This window comes from Oryctolagus cuniculus, chromosome 17 (assembly GCF_051225735.1).
Source record: "Oryctolagus cuniculus isolate XC-2025 breed Fujian yellow rabbit chromosome 17, ASM5122573v1, whole genome shotgun sequence".
NCBI lineage: Eukaryota > Metazoa > Chordata > Mammalia > Lagomorpha > Leporidae > Oryctolagus > Oryctolagus cuniculus.
The window spans coordinates 21,166,078-21,185,902 of record NC_142883.1 but is presented as its reverse complement, the minus strand read 5'-3'; the positions used below and the strand labels follow the sequence as shown (position 1 = coordinate 21,185,902).

The following is a 19,825-nucleotide window of genomic DNA, read 5'->3' as shown; positions in this document are numbered from 1 at the left end:
CCCGTAGTGAGTGTGTTCGTCATATTCAGATGCAGCTCCCGCCCCAGTGCCTGGCTGGTTTGGCACAGGCCTGAGTGGCTGCTGGCTCATTGTGTGCAATGAATGTTAATGAATCACGAAGACCTCTGAGGACAGGGCCGAGCCATAAAGTCCTCTCCTGCTTTCAAGTGGCTTTATAAGCAGCACACACCGAGTGAACACTTGGGAAAGAATGAATGCCAATGAGAATCCCGTCTGCTGGGCAAGAGGACTTTATTAGACCTGGGGATCTGCCAGGGAGGTGGAAGCAGCAGAGGCAACCGCAAAACACCGCCCGCGACACTTCCACAGCTCAAGACTCTTGGGCCGCGAGAATGCAGATGGACGGCGCGAGACGGCACGGGGGCGACGCATGTGGTGGCCGGGCTTGTTCTCCTTCCAGGCCACAATTCCTGGTGATGCCTGGGGCGGGGTCCTGAGGCTGAGAGGGGTCGCGGGGCTGAGCTGGTCTGCTGACGGCCATGCTGTCTTCACATATCCTCCTGCTGGCTCTGGGTCATCTAGCACCCAAAGGTGCTGCAGGGTCCACAGCGGGAGCGTGACACACAAGGATTGGCCACGCAGGGGCCGATGGGCTTCTCACACACGTTGGTGGTGGCACAGGGATTGCAGGGCAACCTGGGACACGGAATCGTGAGACTGTCAGCGTGAGAAGGGTCATTAAGAAGGCAGAAAGGGTTTGATGGCTTGGAAGGCAAGCCTGGTCCAGATCACTCCTGCGAAGCTCTGAGACAGTGGCAGGAGAGCTGGGAAGGCCAGGCAAGGAAGTCCAGCCTCCCTTCTCAAACCCGGGGACGAGGAGAAGTCCTTTCATCCCTCCAAGCCCCAGGCTCCCTCCCCATAAAAGAGCGCTGGTACTGCCTACCACACAGGTATAAAAATTCCACCAGACAGAGTTTATGAATTACTGTGTTGGTGCCAAGTGCTGCACCCTCTGAGCCACTGAGTCATCTTCCCTTTTGACAATCAAATGCTCAGACGTCTAAGATGCTATCATGACTCCAACTCTGCCTGCCTCAGACGGCCCTCACAGCTTTCCCCTTTGCTATGACAAGCCACCTGCACCCGAAGGACCGCCACTGGGGAGGAGAGCCAAGGCTCATGACTGTCTTCCAGAACAACAACAACAAAAAAAAATAGTAGCCCAGGGAATGTTAGTAACAAGTAAGTTACACTTCCCATGGCCACAACGCAAAACTCTGATGGAGACGGACATTTCAGGAACCTGATCCACAGAGTCCTGTAGTGCAACTGTGCACCTGCCTTCCTGGGCTGCTGCGTCCCAGGTACTCACTTGCAGTCCTCGCTCTCCAGCAGGCTCCGGTACGTGTTGATCTCACACTCCAGCCGGGCCCGCACGTCCAGCAGCACCTGGTACTCCTGGTTCTGCCGCTCCAGGTCCGCCCGGATCTCACCCAGCTGCGACTCCACGTTGCTGATCATGCACTGCACCTGGGACAGCTGGGAGCTGTAGCGCGCCTCGCTCTCCGTCAGCGTGTTTTCCAGGGAGTTCCTCTGTGGGGGCAGAACACAAAGGCAACAGTCACATGGCTGCTGCTCTCCAGGGTTTCTCCGAGGGCTTCTCCCTCCACAGCCAAGGAGGCCGCGTGGCCCCAGGGGTACCCCAGCAGCTCTGCCTCCCTGGCTTCGCGGTGCCCCCAGCAGGTGCGAGCGGTACCCACCAGGTTGTGCTGGGCCTGCAGCTCGATCTCCAGGGCGTTGACCGTGCGGCGCAGCTCGATGATCTCGGCCTGGTAGGACTGCAGCTGCTCCGAGCTGGACACCACCTGCTTGTTCAGCTCCTCGGTCTGCAACGCCCAAGGGGAGAAGACGGGGTCAGGCCCCGCCTCAAGGGCCCTGCAGGACGTGGGGCTCAGGGTGGGTCCTGGGTGCGTACCTGCGTGGTGAACCATTCCTCCACTTCCCTGCGGTTGGTCTCCACCAGGGCCTCGTACTGACACCTGGTCTCGTTGAGCACGCTGTTGAGGTCCACATTGGGGGCGGCGTCCACCTCCACGTTGAGGCGGTCTCCAATCTGGCAGCGCAGGGTGTTGACTTCCTGATGGAGCAGAGGGAGGGAATAAACCCAGGTAAGAAGCTTACAAATAAACTCTCTCTGAGGGAGTCTGATGTGGTGGGAGATGATCGCAGTGGGAATTAGAAAGCATGAGCTGAGGCCTGGTTGATGAAGAACCCAGGGAAGTGACCTCCAGTGACCAGCCCTCCTCTCTGCATAATGCAGACGCTAAATTAAGGATTGCAGATATTTCTTCCCCCTCCGGGCTTCTCTGCTTTCTTTTTTACACTCTCTTTGCTGGTTTCTGACCTCCTCCCATTCATTGCATGTCCTCTGCCTTCAGACATGCTTCCTCCCCAGGAAAGCATCTGATGGTGGAGACGCGCATCTGCCGGTGGAGACGCGCATCTGACTTCTGAGTATTGCATTGATCTGCATGGATCACCACTTGAGTTCCCTCTCCCAGCTTTCCCACCCATTCACTCATCCATCCATCTGTCCGACCACCTGTTCGCCCTGCTTGGTGTCTCAAACTGAATGTTCTCTATCTCTTTCCAGTCTTGGCCCTTCAGAAGATAACAGATCTTATCAAACACTAGAAAGGATGTTAAAGACCTTGGTGTGGACACTTGGCCATCCAACTAGCCCCAAGTGGAAATCGGTGAGCCAACGAAGCTCCTTTCTGTAAAAGAGGCCAACCTGTGACTTGGTCCTTGACAATCCCCCAAGCATCCTTGATCAACCAGCGAAGTGTTCTGTTACCTCTTGGGTGCTTGGCAAGTCCGGACCCCGCCCCTCACCCTGCTCTGGGAAGTCACGCACTCTCGCAATCAGGCTGCCAGGGACTGGAACTCTCTCACCTGTTCGTGGTTCTGCTTGAGGGACAGCAGCTCCTCCTTCAGGGACTCCACCTGCGCCTCCAGGTCAGCCTTGCACAGGGTCAGCTCGTCCAGGACCCTGCGCAGGCTGTTGATGTCGGATTCCACCAGCTGCCGCAGGGACTGCTCCGTCTCATACCTGCACACACAGCCCAAGGCCAAAGGAGGTCAGAGAGGAAGGCTGACCTAACCAAATTCCTGTTATCCCGAGAGAGGTTGAAGTTTTTACAAGCTCTTTCAAAGACCTCTTTCTTCGGTGAGACCAGCAGAGAAGGTGACAGCGGGCTTCCTGTGCAGAGCGTGGTCTAGCAGAAGCTACACCTGTTCTAGCAAGCCCACTCAGGGCACTGCCAGCCGAGCCCTGCCATCTTTGCCTGGTCCAGCCAGTCACTGAGCTCCGTAATTTTGCTGTAAATTGCCCCACTGACCTCTGTAACCAGCTAAGGAGCATCGCAATGAGAAACGAGAGTCCGCCCCACCCAGCCTTTGCCGTGCTGTGGCTGGAGATAAATTCCTGAATCTCAGAGACTCAGACGCCTCATCTGGAAATGAAGTCAGAGTGAACGCAGCATAGGGTCGGACTGAAGATGAAGAAGTGATGTTGGAAACTCGGCATTGTAAACAAGTCCCATGGAACGCAAAGCATCCCCGTGATGGCCACGGCCATGCCTAACACTAGCGACTGAGTCCCTGGAACGGGCTTCACCTCCCGTCTCCGTGATTCAAGAACTTCTTCCCGATGGACTGGTAGTGAAGGATACACCCTAAGAGCCCAGTGTGAAATTTCACTTTGAAACTTGGCCCAGATGTTGAGTCAAGAAGGAAGAAGAGGGCCGGCGCCACGGCTCACTAGGGTAATCCTCCACCTTGCAGCGCCAGCACACCGGGTTCTAGTCCCGGTCGGGGCGCCAGATTCTGTCCCGGTTGCCCCCCTTCCAGGCCAGCTCTCTGCTGTGGCCAGGGAGTGCAGTGGAGGATGGCCCAAGTGCTTGGGCCCTGCACCCCATGGGAGACCAGGATAAGCACCTGGCTCCTGGCCCCTGCCTTTGGATCAGCGCGGTGCGCCGTCCGCAGTGCGCCAGCCGCGGTGGCCATTGGAGGGTGAACCAACGGCAAAAGGAAGACCTTTCTCTCTGTCTCTCTCTCTTTCACTGTCCACTCTGCCTGTCAAAAAAAAAAAAAAGAAGAAGAAGAAGAAGGAAGAAGAAGGGTGGCTGCTGACACTCCTTCTTGCTCCAAGCAGAGACGCACAGCCCTTGGCGGGGAGACTTGACATTTAACCTAACAGTGCCCCACTGCAAGAATCCTCTTGCCATCATCCAGAAGCTTCTGCTCACACATTCCCAGAATGAACGGAAAGAATCTTACTTGGTCCTGAAGTCATCGGCCGCCAGCTTGGCGTTGTCGATCTGCACCACCAGCCTGGCGTTCTGAGACTTGCTGCACAGGATCTGGAGAGGGGGTTAGCCGTGGAGTGAGTTACTCCAGAAAGAAATGCCTGTGCTCTGGCTCCCAGCCACACTCTTCCCCGACACCACTGAGTTGCTTTGAGATCGTCAGCTTGGGGATAAAAGGAGGACTCCTTCACAGGGCTGAGCATTTCAACACCAGAGGAGCCGAGGGGAAACGCGCCCTTGGCCAGGAGCTCTACCCTCCTTGGTCGGCCCCTAGTTTCCTGTAGGCACTGAGCTTTCTGGGCAGCCAGGCCTTAGGTAAGCGAGACCAACCTTCCCAGTTTGCTAAGAACTGAGTGGGTGCCTGGGATGCTAAAATCGGAAAAGCTCCAGGGGAACTGGCACAAGTTGGGTACCCCCCCACACCACCCTCATCCCAGCCCCGCTGAGCTCTCCCACGCCCCTCATGGTGCCCTTGTCCCTTGTGCATGCTGTTGCGAGAAGCTTCCCCCTCCACCTGGGACGCCCTTGATGCTGCACCCCTGGTAAGAGCCCTTGCGTCACCAGCTCGGCCCGTACGCAGTCAACACTCCTGAAGGCTTTTGCTGCACTCGTATGGGCCACATCCGTCTCCCCTGTTGGACTCGGAGCTCCAGGAGACCAACCCACCCAGTGCTTTATCCCCCACCCAGCGCTGAGCCTGATGTCCACCAACTGGGGGTAAGCGGCGAAGGATGCTCTGATCGCGCCATCCCTTTCTGGCTTTTGCTTAGCCAGGACTGCTGAACAGTAGACAGCCAATTCCCTCTGAGCGCTCAGGGCCTGTGCAACTAGACAAAACCTCCTGCTCATCCTCCAAACCCCACTCAGCTATTGCCTCTTCTGGGGGAGCCCTCCCTAACCAACACCAGGCATTAATCCCACCTCCCAGCCACTTCCCCACCTGCACCCCTGGCCATCCCGCATGTGGCCCGGCCTGTCCCTTCTGTGCACACCTGCTCTTAGTAGATGCTCTGTGTGACTGTGTGTACGAGTGAGGCTAATGGAGCCAGAGACTCTTGCTTTGCTGTAGACACTGTCTTTTGCAGGAGCTTTGAAAGGCTTTAAGGATTTGAGAATTCACTCAGGAAATTCCTATCTCAGAGAAATAAGTCAGGTGTCTATTATATTCAAGGCTATGAAAAGAAGACAAGTGGGTCTGAGCAGAAGCAAGGAATCCAGGGGCAGTGACTGTTTTGGGCTAATGCCCTACTCTACACTCAGCTTAAATCAATGCTCTACAGCTTCTTGACGTCCTAGCCAAGGCAATGAATTCTTCGTCTTTATCATCCCCAACATCGACGTGAAACAACCTGAGATCCACTCAGACACTGGCAGGTTAAGTTTGGGCTAATAGTTCATTAAAATGGCACACGGCGCCCGCGGCTCACCTTCTGCTGGAGCTCCTCGATGGTGCGGAAGTAGGACTGGTAGCTGGGGCACAGCAGGGGCTCCTGCGGCTGGCAGCGCTCCTGGATGAGGCTCTCCAGCTCCGCGTTCTCGCGCTCCAGCTGCCGCACCTTCTCCAGGTAGCTGGCCAGGCGGTCGTTCAGGAACTGCATGGTCTCCTTCTCGCTGCCGTTGAAGGAGCCCTCGCAGAACCAATTGCAGTTGCCCACGTTGGCGGGGATGTTGCAGGCCCCGGGCAGGGTGCAGCCGTGGCAGCTGGGGGGCACGCAGGGCCGGGAGGAGCAGCTGGAGCGGCAGCTCAGGCTGGGCAGGCAGCAGTTGTACGGCATGGCGCTGGGAGGGAGTAGAGCTCTGCAGGTCAGTTTCAAAGCCTGATTCCTGGCCTCTGGTATAAGCCCTGTGCCTGTCCAGGGCTTTATATTCTGTTGCCAGTGGGTGTGGTGATTGGGTAACGCGTTAGTCCCTTTTACCCTCTTCACCAATTTTTTCCACGTGTTGTTTAGCCACCTCACACGAGTCCTTCGCCTCATAAAACATTTTACTCTGGCTTCTTGCTATGTCAGGACTCCTGACAATCAGGCTGGCTGGTTAAGTTACAGCATCATGATTTGGCTTCAAAGTGACCAGCTTTGCCACCGACAGTGTTTGTGCCCAGAGCGTTGGGTTAGAGTGACAGCCCTGGGCTGACCTCCGGAGCCGGGGGCACCAGGAGCCCGGCGCACACTCAGCTAGGACACTGTGGAAAAAGCCATCTGGATGCCAGACTGTGCAGCAGGGGACGCTGGCAACCCTGCTCAGAAAGGACCACTGCAGCCATCAGTTCAATGTTCCTTCATGACTGAGCCTGGCAGGTGTGGGAAACTCTGCCCTCTTACTGTGGGAAGTCTCCCTGGCTCCTTTTCTGCTATTATTCAGTATTCACAAGAACATTAAGAGAAGCAACAATTTCAGAGCACCTGCTATGCAAGAAGCATGGAACTACATGTTTAGGCAGGGATGACTCTGCTTTTGGTGAGGGCTCCTGCTTGCTAAGCACGCACTGCACACCAGGCACTGTGCTGTGCCCATCTGCTTTAACTCCTCCAGTCCTCCTGACCCTCAGCCAATGTCTATAGACAAGGACATCGTACTTCTGGGAAGTCGCTCAAGGTCACTGACGGCCAACAGGAAGTCAAGACTCGGTCGCTGCTCTCTCGGGTCCAGTGGCCATGCTCTCTGCATCACATGGTACCGCCCCTCTTTTCCAGTCTTCTCACTACTGTGATGTAACAGCGCAGAGACGGCCTGAGCTCCGTGCAGCTCGGTCAGTGCTGGACAATATCCTCTCCTACATTAGAATCAGCCAAGAATGAACACACCTGTCCTTCTCCATCAGGGAGCCAAAAGTATTGTCACGGAGTTTTCCTAAGCAAGAAGGCATGATTCCCACTAGAGACTTGGACACAGGAAACTCTGGGTTGGCCTGATGTCGGAACACCCGAGCCTTGCTCTCTAAAGGACGAGCAGAGTCGCCCCCTCTCATTGTGCATAGCCGGCATCTCATAGCCATCGGGACATTTTGGCAAACAGATGTTCTTCTCTTGTGCTATTCTAAGTGGAGCTGTGAACTCTGAGGGCTTTATAGTAGTTTTATAATAGTTCTGAGTGCGCTCAAGGCAGCTCCTGTGGGAAGCCATGTGCTAATTCCTGTCCTGCAGTCCTGGCTCAGATCAGCCTCTCTTCAAACTTGCCTTTGCAGCCCCAGATACATTCTTCTGGTTATCCTCATGGGAAGCAAATCTTCATCTTCCAAGGGTGCACTTATTTTTGGAACCAACTAAATGTCATTTGAAACCAAGCCCCGTGAGTAGGATAAACAACCGAGATGAGTAACATCTTTAATGGATCAGAAACAAGTTGTGACTGTAAAATAATAACCTGTGTTTTTCTGGATGATCAGAAAGACGTTTCCATGGAGACGTTTCAAATATGCTCTTGCAAAGGGCTTCTTGGGAAAGAATGGGTGGTCTTCGAAAGTGACCCTGAAGATACCAATATCCTCCACAACACTCACAGGCCACAACTCCCTGCCCTTAAAATTATCCGCCCCCCTCCCATGAGTGAGATGTGCAAAGGGTATGTCAGTTTAAACCCAGTGTGAAGGTGATTGAAGTCCTATTGGATGAGACCAGATCCACTAGCTTTCCACTACCCCTTGTCTTTCTCCCCTTTGATTTAATTTTCTCCAAGATTCAAAAGAAAAAAAAAAAACTAGAAATGGCATTTTTAAAAATTTTTTAAATTTTTTTTATTTATTTGAAAGACAGAGTTACAGAAAGAGGTAGAGACAGAGAGAAAGAGAGGTCTTGCATCCACTGGTTCATTCCCTAATTGGCCGCAAAGGACGGAGCTGCGCCGATCCGAAGCCAGGAGCCAGGAGCTTCTTCTGGGTCTCCCACGTGGGTGCAGGGGCCCAAGGACTTGCGCCATCTTCTACTGCTTTCCCAGGCCAAAGCAGAGAGCTGGATTGGAAGTGGAGCAGCCAGGACTTGAACCAGAGCCCATATGGGATGCCAGTGCTTCAGGCCAGGGCGTTAACCCACTGCACCACAGTGCCAGCCCCTAGAAATGGCAATTTTAAAGAATAGAAAAAGAACAACTTGTTGCAGACTACCAAATGCACTCATCAGAATCCATGGAGTCAGACTACCGTCTACCTCAGCCAAAGTGGAAGAATTCAGAAATAAGAGACCTCGTATCTTTGAAAGTGGAGGGCAGAGTTTAGAAAATGTGACCTTCAGCACTTCTTGGGTCCATGCAATCATGACGGGTGCATAGCTACACGGTCCTCAAACATGGATGATTCAAAGGGGGACGTGGATCTATTGAAAAAAGAGCCAAGTTGCAATTAACTTCCCAAGAACTCAGGAAGGCAGCTTTTTGGTATTTATTCCAATTGTTGGGTATGATGAATTCTTGCCTTTGACTAGTAATGATATTGTCTCTGCCAATGACCTTTCAAAAAGCATGATGAGCAAATCAAATCCTAACAACTAGGAAGGCTTTACACCTGCCCGAGTAATTGTGCCAGACGCCATGGCTGGGCTTCTGGTCCCAAGATGTGAGCAAATTGCAGTTGAGGTTGAAGGGTGCTATTTATTACGAAGCCAAGGCTGATTCCAGGGAGAAGCTACACACAGTGCCCAGTGGCTCTTAACCAAGGCGTGGAGTCCGGCCAGCCTCCTGCTGAGGCCACCCGCCCTGCGACCTGACCTTAAAGGCATGGAGACACCTCCCTCCTCTCAGAACCATCTTCCCTGATGGCCAGGCCCTGCAGCTTGAAATGCTCACAGTGGAAATGCAAAAGCTGTTCTCCTAGAAGTGCAAAGTAACAAATTGGGCCACTTACAGATTAACTGTATTTTCACGTGTCCAGACGGCCAGAACCATCCAGGAGTGGTATCCTGGTGCACACACAGAGCAAAAAAGATTGCTTTATGCCAAAGGGGGACTTCAAGGGGAGGTAGAGGACTGAAAGCACTCTTTGTCCCATGTCAACAGCAGCCATGCTGCTGGGCCAGTCAAGAGTTGCCTACAAGAACAAGATACAGGCATTGCTAATTCATTGCTAATTCATCGGTCCCCTAGCCTCACTACATCAAGGGGAGAAAGAGTGGAGGTAATCCAGGAACTCAGCAAACACACCTACTCAACAGGACTTCTGGTGAGGGACCAGCAGGAGAAATGATGGAAAACCACTCAGGTCGGTAGTAAGATGGGCTGAGCCAAGACAGTGACCAACACCTCCAAATGGGATTCAGAGGCTGTAGGTCCAGAGGCTCCCCCCAGAGCCACCTTTGCTTCCCTTACACTTGGTCCTGGACTTCTAGTGGGAATGGAGTTTAGGGGTCTTCAAGTATCAAACAGTGTCACCAAAGTGCCAAGTTCATCCAGGCTGTGGTTTGACTCCATCTGGTCTAGAAGAGAGGCAAAGAGTGTCAAACAATCCAGGACAATGTCTTCCTGGGGAAGCTGGGTTCCGGGATCCTTTATAGAAGAAATGAAGGCTATTTATGTAGACTCTCTGAAGATCAAGGACAAGGTCAGATGCTAAAACATTTTTAGCAGAACACAGAGGATAAAGAGAAGCAGACTGATGCTTAGTGTGAATGTGTTGTGTAGAACTTTCACATTAAACTCACGGTCAAGCCGGTGACTTGAGACACTTGTGAAGGGACCACTAGAAGCCAGCTCCTTCACTGAGCAAACCACAGATCCTGCCATCATTTTTACTAACTAGAGGTCTCCCCATTTCTCTATCCAGTAGGTTTTCTGATTCTCGTATTCCATCGCCACTCTCACTTTTAAACTCTGGCAACCCTTGACCTCTGTATCACTTCCACCACTTCTATTTCACTTCCACCTACAGCAGCCAGACGTCATCTCTACCTTTGGAGACCTGGAAAAACCAGAGCTGAATCTTGTGTCAGGGACTTAGGAGAGCCGCGTGTCAGCTCTATCGTTTGATCAATGGTCTCCAGTCATTCTTTTCCAGCTCTTTCCTTTGGAGGCCTGCTGCTGTTTCATTATCTCAAGTTCAAAAACTTCAGGTCCCTAGTAGTTGTGTATGGTGGTTAATTTTATGGACCAAGTGGCCTGGGCTAAGGGATGCCCAGACAGCTGATGAACAGCTGGTGAAGTGTTGTTTCTGGAAATATCTGTGGATGTTTTTAAAGAGATCAAGATGGGGCCAGCGCTGTGGCGCAGCCGGTTTAAGCCCTGGCCTGAAGCACCGGCATCCCATATAAGCGCCAGTTCTAGTCCCGGTTGCTCCACTGCCGATCCAGCTCTCTGCTATGACCTAGGAAAACAGTAGAAGATGGCCCCAGTGCTTGGGCCCCTGCACCCACGTGGGAGACCCAGAAGAAGCTCCTAGCTTCTTGCTTCGGATTGGTGCAGCTCCAGCTGTTGTGGCCATCTGGGGAGTGAACCAGCAGATGGAAGACCTCTCTCTGTGTGTGTGTCTTTTCCTCTCTCTATAACTCTGTATTTCAAATAAATAAAATAAGTCTTTAAAAAGAGAGAGAGAGAGAGATGGGCAGTTGCATCAGTCTACTGGTGGAAAAGCCTCCCTCACCAAGGTGAGCTGGTGTTGTCCAATCTGTTGAGCACAGAAACAGAACAAGATGCAGACGAAAGGAAAATGCAGTCTCTCTCTCTTTCTCTCTCTCTCTCTCTCTCTCTCTCTCTCTCTCTCTCTCATTGAGCTGGAACATCCGCCTTCCCCTGACCTCTGACAAGGATGCTCCTGGTCCTCTAGGCTGGGGCTCCAACCAAACCCTGAGCTTTTCAAGGCCATGTTGACAATAGCAGGTTGTGGGACTTCTAAGCCTCCATACGCGTGTGAGTCGGTCCCTTATAGCAAATCCCTGGCTACATATCTCCCTATTGGCTCCGTCTCTCTGAAGAACCCTGGCTGATACAGTGCTCAATCCCTACTAGTTTCCTTCCTTCTCTCTCCACAGTCCCCTACCTCCAATCGGCTTCCATATCCTAAGCCACACCTCTAAAACCCATCCCTTCTTTACCCCATCCTCCTCCACCCACATCAGACCTGGTTATCCCTCACCAGATTCCTTGTGGATCTTCCTTCTGTTTGATGCAACTCCATCAAATGCCCACCATGCCCCAGTACAGACAGAGCTGCGAGATACCATCTGATGGATATTATATTTCAAATCTATGGAGAACCACTCAAAGGACTCTCAGATATGGTTTCACTACCATCAGTTTTTTCTTCCATTGTCCCAGTCACCCTCCATCCCAGGTTAGGATTTAGTTGGTCAGTTTCCAATAATACCTTCTGAGTTCTCATCTTTTCACCAGGCAAATTCTTGCTTAGAAAACTTCCCCTCTTCTCAGATCTGTGAAGTCATCTGTCCAAACAGATCCTCTCACACTTGATTTCAGAATTATGCTTATATCACCCAATAACAGTTGATTGAAGGTGAAACCAGGGAAGGTATATAAAGTTTTAATAACCTTCTCATGAATCTTCATTAGTGCTACTCTTCCTTATTGATTTTACTCACGGTAGGTCATGTTTCACATGAGTCTTTAATGGAGTGATGGTATCTCTTGTTGCAGGGCCTGCAGCACAAGAAAGGCAGACAAAATGTACACAGACATATTACTTTGGTTTTCAATGCCTTGATTGAGTGCTACATCCTTCTTTTAAAAAAAGTTAGATTTATTTATTTATTTATTTGTTTGTTTATTTAAAAGAGAGAGTTAGGGAGAGACAGAGAGAAAGAGAAAGGTCTTCTACCTATTGGTTCACTCCCCAAATGGTCGCAATGACCAGGGTTAGGCCAGGCCAAAGCCAGGAGCCTGGAATTCTATCAGGGCCTCCCACGCGGGTGCAGGGACCCAAGTACTCAGGCCATCTCCCACTGCTTCCTCGGACACATTAGCAGGGGACTGGATTGGAAGTGGAGCAGCTGGGGCACCAACTGGTGCCCACACGGGCTGTGGGTTGCAGGCGGTGACTTCACCCACTGTGCCACAGCACCGGCCCTGAGTGCTACATCCTCTGGAGCCTCTTCCCAGCGCCCTCTCTGAGATTCCCAGTCCTTGATCCACACTGATGTTTGTCTGCGAGGTCTGTCTCTGCGTCTTAGCCCCTCCAGGTCGTAAACGTGCTGCAAGCTGGGACTGGGGGTCACTCACTTGTGTTTCTCAGGAACCCCCATCAGACCTGGTGTGCATACTAATTCTACGCATATATGTTCATATATAATTGATTATAGTGTGTCAACCAGACAGAGATAAGTTGAATGGATAATTGAGATTGTAGCCTATAGACTTGACTGCTTTGAAAAGTCAGAGATGTGGCAAGTTGAGGGTTCCTTAGGATTCATATTTGTTGGGGGTTATTTAATGAACATTAACCTTTCTTAGAATTATAAAAAATGCGATGATTAAAAAGTTATGGAGGGCCAGCGCTGCGGCTCACTTGGCTAATCCTCCACCTGTGGCGCCTGCACCCCGGGTTCTAATCCCGGTTGGGGCGCCAGATTCTGTCCCGGCTGCTCCTCTCCCAGTCCAGCTCTCTGCTGTGGCCCGGGAAGGCAGTGGAGGATGGCCCAGGTCCTTGGGCCCTGCACCCGCGTGGGAGACCAGGAGGAAGCACCTGGCTCCTGGCTTTGGATCAGCACAGTGCGCCGACCACAGTGGCCATTTGGGGGGGTGAACCAACAGAAAAGAAAGACCTTTCTCTCTGTCTCTCTCTTTCTCTCACTGTCTAACTCTGCCTGTCAAAAAAAAAAAAGTTATGGAGGGGCCAGCACTGTGGCGTAGCGGGTAAAGCCACCGCCTGCAGTGCTGGCATCCCATATTGGCACCGATCCACTTCCAATCCCGCTCTCTGCTATGGCCTGGGAAAGCAGAAGAAAATGGCCCAAGTCCTTGGGCCCCTGAACCCTTGTGGGAGACCTGGAAGAAGCTCCTGGCTTCAGATCAGCACAGCTCCAGCGGTTGCGGCCATCTGGGGAGCAAACCAGCAGATGGAAGACCTTTCTCTCTCTCTCTCTCTTTCTCTCTCTGTGTGTGTGTGTGTGTGTATGTAACTGTGACTTTCAAATCAATAAATAAATCTTTAAAAAGATTATGGAGAACATTATAGTTATGAGCGAGGATCTAAGGGAAAGAATGAACATAAAAAAGGCGAGGGAAGAGAGTTGACTGCATTGAGAGTCTTTTTGGGGGCCACAGGTTCTGGATAGCAAGTAGGTAGCAAGATGCACCGATCTGTCAAAGATAAGTCTTTGTCCAGTTGAACAAGATGCAATGGCTCAACACCAGCAAAACTAGGCCACAGTCGGACCCCTACACTTGAGCTGAGGTGAGAGCAAGACTTGGGGGTCCTCATCCAGAAAAACAGAGGGCTAAGGATCCAGGTGCTTACCCCATCTGGGAGAGGGGAGGGGAGACAGCTAATGAGAAGACTGAGAAGATGTGATCAGAGGAATAGGAAGAGGCCCAGAGCCTGTGAGGCCACAGAAATCAGCGAAGATGCATTTTGAGGGAGGAGCCAGCAGCTGCACAGGTGACGCAGGTGCGGTGAGGTGAGCGGCCCGGATCGCTGCTCTCTGAGTGATTTCTACAGAAGCTGTCTTCGGGAGGAAGGGCAGTGGACCCCTCTAGTCTGATGAGGGTGACAGTGGGGGCCAGCAGTGAGGTCTGAGGAGCATTCTCAGAATTGCCAAGGGCCTGGCAGCCAAGGCAGGATAGGCACAGACATCGGAGGCCTGGCTTCCTGTGAGCTCTGCCCTTGGAGAGAGCGTCCCAGCAGGACGGCCCTGGCTCGCCAGCTGTGTTTCCTGTGGAGCACAGAGGCTCGGCTCGGTCATCTAAGCCACCTCATTGTCTTAATGAAGGGGTATTTTTTACGAAACAGTCATGATGAGTACTTAACAAGGCATGAATATGGATGAGAAATGCAGTTACTATGCCACAGAAATAAAGTTTATTGGGAAGTAAATGAAGTAGCCTCCTGACATTCCAGAGAATACCAAAGAAGAAAGGAGAGCAGGAAACGCAGCACGTACAGGAAACGCCCAAAAGTCACCCTCGGAGCTCCCGGTGCGGGGAGCTGAGCACCCTCGGAAACAGTGAGGCTCAAGCCGCCACACGAAGGCTTTGTCCCGGTGTGGGAAGCTGACGAGGGCCGTGGCTTGTTGGCTGTAGAGCGTGGTTCAGTGTGAAGCCACATGGCGGCTGGCACGGTGAGGTTTCTGGATGGCAACTGCACTTCCGCAAAGACAGGAGCTAAGGACATTCCCTGTGCGTGAGCTAGGAGGCTTCACTGATGTCTTCGAAGAGGATGCAAGGGTTTCAATTAGCAGCGCTTCTGAGAGCTGCAGCAGGGTCCGCAGGAGCTGCCACTGACGTTGGTGGTGGCACACGGGTTGCAGGGGAGCCTGGGGGACACAGTGGTTTAGAATGGATCGGGCAGGGCATGGAGAGAACTCTAAGACACGCACAATACCTTGTGCTTAACTAGACATTCTCTGAATTCCCAGTGGTGAGAATCAGATTTTAATTATTACCAAATCCTTCTCCCCTTGCCTCTCCCAGATTGCTGTGGGCAAAAGTGGAAAATTAACCTTTAGAAAATAGTATCTCATGCTCTTGAGCTGTCATGGAATTTAACACAAACTGCCCTACTCAAAGGTATTGTGCCTGGCCATCTCCCTACCACCACCTGACATGGGCAGCCTCCGGGCAGGGGATGTTCCCTTTATTTCACCATTCCTCATTTCCTTATCACCCATCTCCACAGAGCAGACACTGATTAATGTGTGTTGTTGGCAACTGAAAATTGGTCCACTGTGTCCTGCACCCCACCAGACGCATTTTTCCCAGGAATTCTCTACTACCCTACTCACTTGCAGTCCTCGCTCTCCAGCAGGCTCCGGTACGTGTTGATCTCACACTCCAGCCGGGCCCGCACGTCCAGCAGCACCTGGTACTCCTGGTTCTGCCGCTCCAGGTCCGCCCGGATCTCACCCAGCTGCGACTCCACGTTGCTGATCATGCACTGCACCTGGGACAGCTGGGAGCTGTAGCGCGCCTCGCTCTCTGTCAGCGTGTTTTCCAGGGAGTTCCTCTGTGGGGGACAGAACACAAAGGCAACAGTCACATGGCTGCTGCTCTCCAGGGTTTCTCTGGGGGCTTCTCCCTCCACAGCCAAGGAGGCCGCGTGGCCCCAGGGGTACCCCAGAGGCTCCGCCTCCCCGGCTTCGCGGTGCCCCCAGCAGGTGCGAGCGGTACCCACCAGGTTGTGCTGGGCCTGCAGCTCGATCTCCAGGGCGTTGACCGTGCGGCGCAGCTCGATGATCTCGGCCTGATGGGTCTGCAGCTGCTCCGAGCTGGACACCACCTGCTTGTTCAGCTCCTCACTCTGAAATAGCCAAGGGGAGAAGACGGGGTCAGACCCTGCCTCAAGGGCCCTGCAGGACGTGGGGCTCGGGGTGGGTCCTGGGTGCGCACCTGCGTGGTGAACCATTCCTCCACTTCCCTGCGGTTGGTCTCCACCAGGGCCTCGTACTGAGCCCTGGTCTCATTCAGCACACGGTTGAGGTCCACGGTGGGGGCGGCATCCACCTCCACGTTGAGGCGGTCTCCAATCTGGCAGCGCAGGGTGTTGACTTCCTGATGGAGCAGGGGGAGGGAATAAACCCACAGAAATGCACCTGCAATTCCTGCCTACAAACATGAACACAACCCTACCCAAAAAGCACTAAAAAGCCTAATCATTCCCAAAGACATGCATACACCTGCCAAACAGGGGTCACATCAACTCCTTTTCCAAATAAACAGAAACAAATTCACACTTCCTCTAAGACTAAGTGCAAGGTCTGGAGCAAGTCCCATCTCTCATCTTCTTTCCCCCACATCCCCGTAGGTGCTGCACATCCAGCCCCAGTCAAACACACCCTGCGCGTCCTCCTCTGCATCTTTGCTCAGCCTCGCCCCTGGACTGGAGCCCCGAACATGGCCCTCCCACCCTCGCATCTGAGAAGAGCTCCCTGTGTCTTCCCAGGCCAACTGGGTTGGAAATGCTCTGCCCCCATCTCACGCAGTACTCATTTCACTGTCTAGGGTTCCACCACGGTGTCTGCGTGACTGTCTCCCCACACGAGACCATGAGCTCTTTGAAGACAGAAGCCCCGTCTTCATTCTCCCTTTTCCCCCATCTCCACATCCAGATTCAGGCTCTAACAGTGACCAGCAGAGAGCAGGGCTCAGTTGGTGGGTGTTCTTCCTGGCCCTCGCCAACAGCTCCCCAGCCAACACGCAGCTGCTTGGTAGAGATCCATACCAACTCATGCTGCGTTAACTTCGAGTTCTTCAGAGATGATCCCAGACCAGAGAGCCTGACAGTAACGGCCTCCCGATTCCCGATGCTAGTGGCTTATCTCTGCAGCATCATTCTTTTTCGCTTTGCTTCCTACCTCCTCGTGGTTCTTCTTGAGGGACAGCAGCTCCTCCCTCAGGGACTCCACTTGGGCCTCCAGGTCCGACTTGCACAGGGTCAGCTCGTCCAGGATCCTGCGCAGGCTGTTGATGTCGGCCTCCACCAGCTGCCGCAGGGACTGCTCCGTCTGGTACCTTCCAGCACAAAGGATGGGGAAGGATGAGCCAGGATAGATGCCCATCTTCCTCGTCCAGGTCTTGTTTGAATAAGATTGGCCTGGATCTTTGTGAGCTCACACAGTTCCCTGCCTCTTCCCTTCCACATGTTTCTCTCCAGCTATGCATGCACAGGCTCACTCCAACACCAGGAGGGGTTCCTCAGATGGAGTCTTTCACTCTGCTCGCAATTTGCCAACTAATACATCACCAAATCAACCCACCCCCTTCCCCCCAAAAAAAAAAACTAATTTCAATTCTGAATTATGGAGTTTAAGAAGCCCTTCCATAAAGATCAAAATAGGTTGAGCAACCCCAATGCAAAAGTCCAAAATCTGGAACCTTCTGAGCACCAACATGAGCCACAAGTAGAAAATCCCACAGCCAGCCTCATGGGATGGTTTGCAGTCAAAATACAGGTGCACTAAAAATATTGCATAAAATTTACCTTCAAACTGTGTATAGAAGTTGTACATGTATGGAACCTAAATGAGTTTCATGTTTAGACTTGGGTGCCATCCCCAGGACATCTCTTATGTAAGTGCAAATATGAGAAAGTCCAAAAATAAAAAATATCTGGAACACTTCTGGCCCCACGAATTCGGGGTAAGAGATACTCAATCTATGTCAACTGAAGAATGAACGGCCCAGGAGACCCTGATTTGACATGAGCAGTCCTAAGAGGAAGAATAAACAGTGAGAGATGACATTTTTCCCCTTGGGCCCATCCAGGAGCCATGAGGGCCTTGGGGGGTCCTGTGACCCAAAGGGATCCACGTACTTGGTCCTGAAGTCATCAGAGGCCAGCTTGGCGTTGTCGATCTGCACCACCAGCCTGGCGTTCTCAGACTTGGCACAGAGGATCTGAAACACAAGTTCTAGTGTGAGGTCCACTTCCGCTGGAAAGGCTCTGCTGCTCCAGGAGAGCCAGCTGCTGCTGGGTGCCCCGGCGCCCGCGGCTCACCTTCTGCTGGAGCTCCTCGATGGTGCGGAAGTAGGACTGGTAGCTGGGGCACAGCAGGGGCTCCTGCGGCTGGCAGCGCTCCTGGATGAGGCTCTCCAGCTCCGCGTTCTCGCGCTCCAGCTGCCGCACCTTCTCCAGGTAGCTGGCCAGGCGGTCGTTCAGGAACTGCATGGTCTCCTTCTCGCTGCCGTTGAAGGAGCCCTCGCAGAACCAATTGCAGTTGCCCACGTTGGCGGGGATGTTGCAGGCCCCGGGCAGGGTGCAGCCGTGGCAGCTGGGGGGCACGCAGGGCCGGGAGGAGCAGCTGGAGCGGCAGCTCAGGTTGGACAGGCAGCAGTTGTACGGCATGGCGCTGGGAGAGGTGACGGGTGAGCAGGTGAGCTGCTGGAGGTGGATGTGGGTGAGGTCTGAGTCTCTCCTGCCTCCATGATCCTTTTATACCCTTAAATGTGGGTGGGGAACTGGCACATAGCATAACTTCCTTTTCTAATGCTTCAGCTAATTTTTCTCCAAAATATGCTAGTTAGTTGTTTCCAAAATAATGCTCCCATAAAATTATTCCATTTAGCTTGTGTCACACCAGGCTCCTCCTGGCTGCTCAGTGGTTGATGAAATCAGAGTTTCATCAGATGGCTTCAAAGGAGGCCGAATAATCGCTGCCCAAAAGCCTGTCCCCATTACTCAGAGGGGAGGACAGCCGGCGACGTGGGGTGGAGTCGTTTGGGAGCCTGAGACTCCCGCCCCATGCGGTGCCGCCACTACATTTCCTGAAAGAGAGCTTCAGGGGAGCACTCCTCCAGGGGCCCCCTCCTCCCAGAGCTGCCCTCCGCTCAGCATTCAGGTCACCAGGTCTCTACCGCAGACTCTCGCCTTGTGTTCATTGTAAGGACCCAAGCCTTAGTGTTGGCCAAGGCTTAGTGAATTCTCCTCTATATGCAGGGATTGAAGCAGTTAGGTGTCGGTGGCTGGGTAGGGAAAACGTAACATGGAAACTGGCTGGCTGGGTGGGAGGAGAACATGGAAGGGGGATCCACAATGTAAGGTCCACAGGCCAACAACTGCAGTGTGTGTGTGTGTGTGTGTGTGTGTGACATCTAATAGAACACAGCCGTGCTGTTCACCTAGGTGGTGCCTGTGGCTGCTCAAGCTGTCCATTGGCAAAGTCATTGCAACAGAAACTGTAACAGAACATCCAGCCCGTAACAGAACATCTTTACCAACCTGCACTGCAGCCACAGTTTCTGTGAATACATGAAAGAGAGAAACTTCTCTGTCCCTTTTCCCAGACTTGACGCTCTAAGGGTATTAGCGCCCCTGGAGGTATGGAGCACAGCAGCTGGAGACGCTCCTGGGACAAGTCACCGTCCTGCAAGGGTGTAGCTGGACTCTGCTGCCCTGAAAGCAATACTGTCTGGCAGGTGCACGCCTCTCCAGCACCTCTGGGGTCATGTTACCCACTGCCTTCCAGGCCCTGTGGAGTCTCCCGATCCCCAGTAGTGAATCTTAACAGAGCAGCCCTCCACGCCTCACATTCTTTCCCCCTGTCGTTCTGCTTTTCCTAGAAACAAAGTCATAGCTCAATGAAATCCCAGAAGGTTATTTGTGGGACACAGCACAAGCCATTGACGGATGCGTCCAGATTTCAAGGGCAGCGTGAGAAGGTCAGACAAGCACACCTCTGACTGTGTGTATCTGGGTCCTCCTTCTCGCTGGTCCAGCTAAAGGTTGCTGTTGTTTATCATTTTAAAATACCAAATCTTGGTGCCGGCGCTGTGGCATAGCAGGCAAAGCTGTCACCTGCAGTGCTGGCATCCCTTATGGGCCCCCGGTTCGAGTCCTGACTGCTCTACTTCCCACCAGTTCTGCTATAGCCTGGGAAAGCAGTGGAAGATGGCCCAAATGCTTGGGC

General features: G+C 52.9%; 2 protein-coding genes across 2 annotated transcripts; both read right to left on the bottom strand.

The window, feature by feature from the left end:
- Nucleotides 1-228: 228 nt before the first annotated feature.
- Nucleotides 229-6,169, bottom strand: LOC149121132 (keratin, type I cuticular Ha3-I-like). Its single transcript, XM_008271452.5, has 7 exons — nucleotides 5,759-6,169; nucleotides 4,303-4,385; nucleotides 2,917-3,073; nucleotides 1,937-2,098; nucleotides 1,722-1,847; nucleotides 1,334-1,554; nucleotides 229-657 (listed from the first exon to the last, which is right to left on the bottom strand). The coding sequence occupies exons 1-7, from the start codon at nucleotides 6,104-6,106 to the stop codon at nucleotides 540-542; spliced, it is 1,215 nt and encodes a 404-aa protein (XP_008269674.1). The 5' UTR covers nucleotides 6,107-6,169; the 3' UTR covers nucleotides 229-539.
- An 8,089-nt stretch (nucleotides 6,170-14,258) lies between these two features.
- On the bottom strand, nucleotides 14,259-18,325 carry KRT34 (keratin 34). The gene is made up of 7 exons (XM_008271796.5): nucleotides 17,917-18,325; nucleotides 17,734-17,816; nucleotides 16,775-16,931; nucleotides 15,810-15,971; nucleotides 15,595-15,720; nucleotides 15,206-15,426; nucleotides 14,259-14,737 (listed from the first exon to the last, which is right to left on the bottom strand). The coding sequence occupies exons 1-7, from the start codon at nucleotides 18,262-18,264 to the stop codon at nucleotides 14,656-14,658; spliced, it is 1,179 nt and encodes a 392-aa protein (XP_008270018.4). The 5' UTR covers nucleotides 18,265-18,325; the 3' UTR covers nucleotides 14,259-14,655.
- Nucleotides 18,326-19,825: the final 1,500 nt, after the last annotated feature.

What these genes read in the sequence shown, in the direction of transcription:
- KRT34 (XM_008271796.5), bottom strand. Translation starts at nt 18,264, where the DNA reads ATGCCGTACAACTGCTGCCTGTCCAACCTGAGCTGCCGCTCCAGCTGC. An exon ending in TGCAGGCCCAGCACAACCTG is followed by an intron (nt 15,427 to 15,594) that starts GTGGGTACCGCT and finishes TGTCCCCCACAG; the next exon opens with AGGAACTCCCTGGAAAACAC. An exon ending in CTGGAGAGCGAGGACTGCAA is followed by an intron (nt 14,738 to 15,205) that starts GTGAGTAGGGTA and finishes TGTGTCCCCCAG; the next exon opens with GCTCCCCTGCAACCCGTGTG.
- LOC149121132 (XM_008271452.5), bottom strand. Translation starts at nt 6,106, where the DNA reads ATGCCGTACAACTGCTGCCTGCCCAGCCTGAGCTGCCGCTCCAGCTGC. An exon ending in GCCGATGACTTCAGGACCAA is followed by an intron (nt 3,074 to 4,302) that starts GTAAGATTCTTT and finishes CTGTGTGTGCAG; the next exon opens with GTATGAGACGGAGCAGTCCC. An exon ending in CTGGAGAGCGAGGACTGCAA is followed by an intron (nt 658 to 1,333) that starts GTGAGTACCTGG and finishes TCCGTGTCCCAG; the next exon opens with GTTGCCCTGCAATCCCTGTG.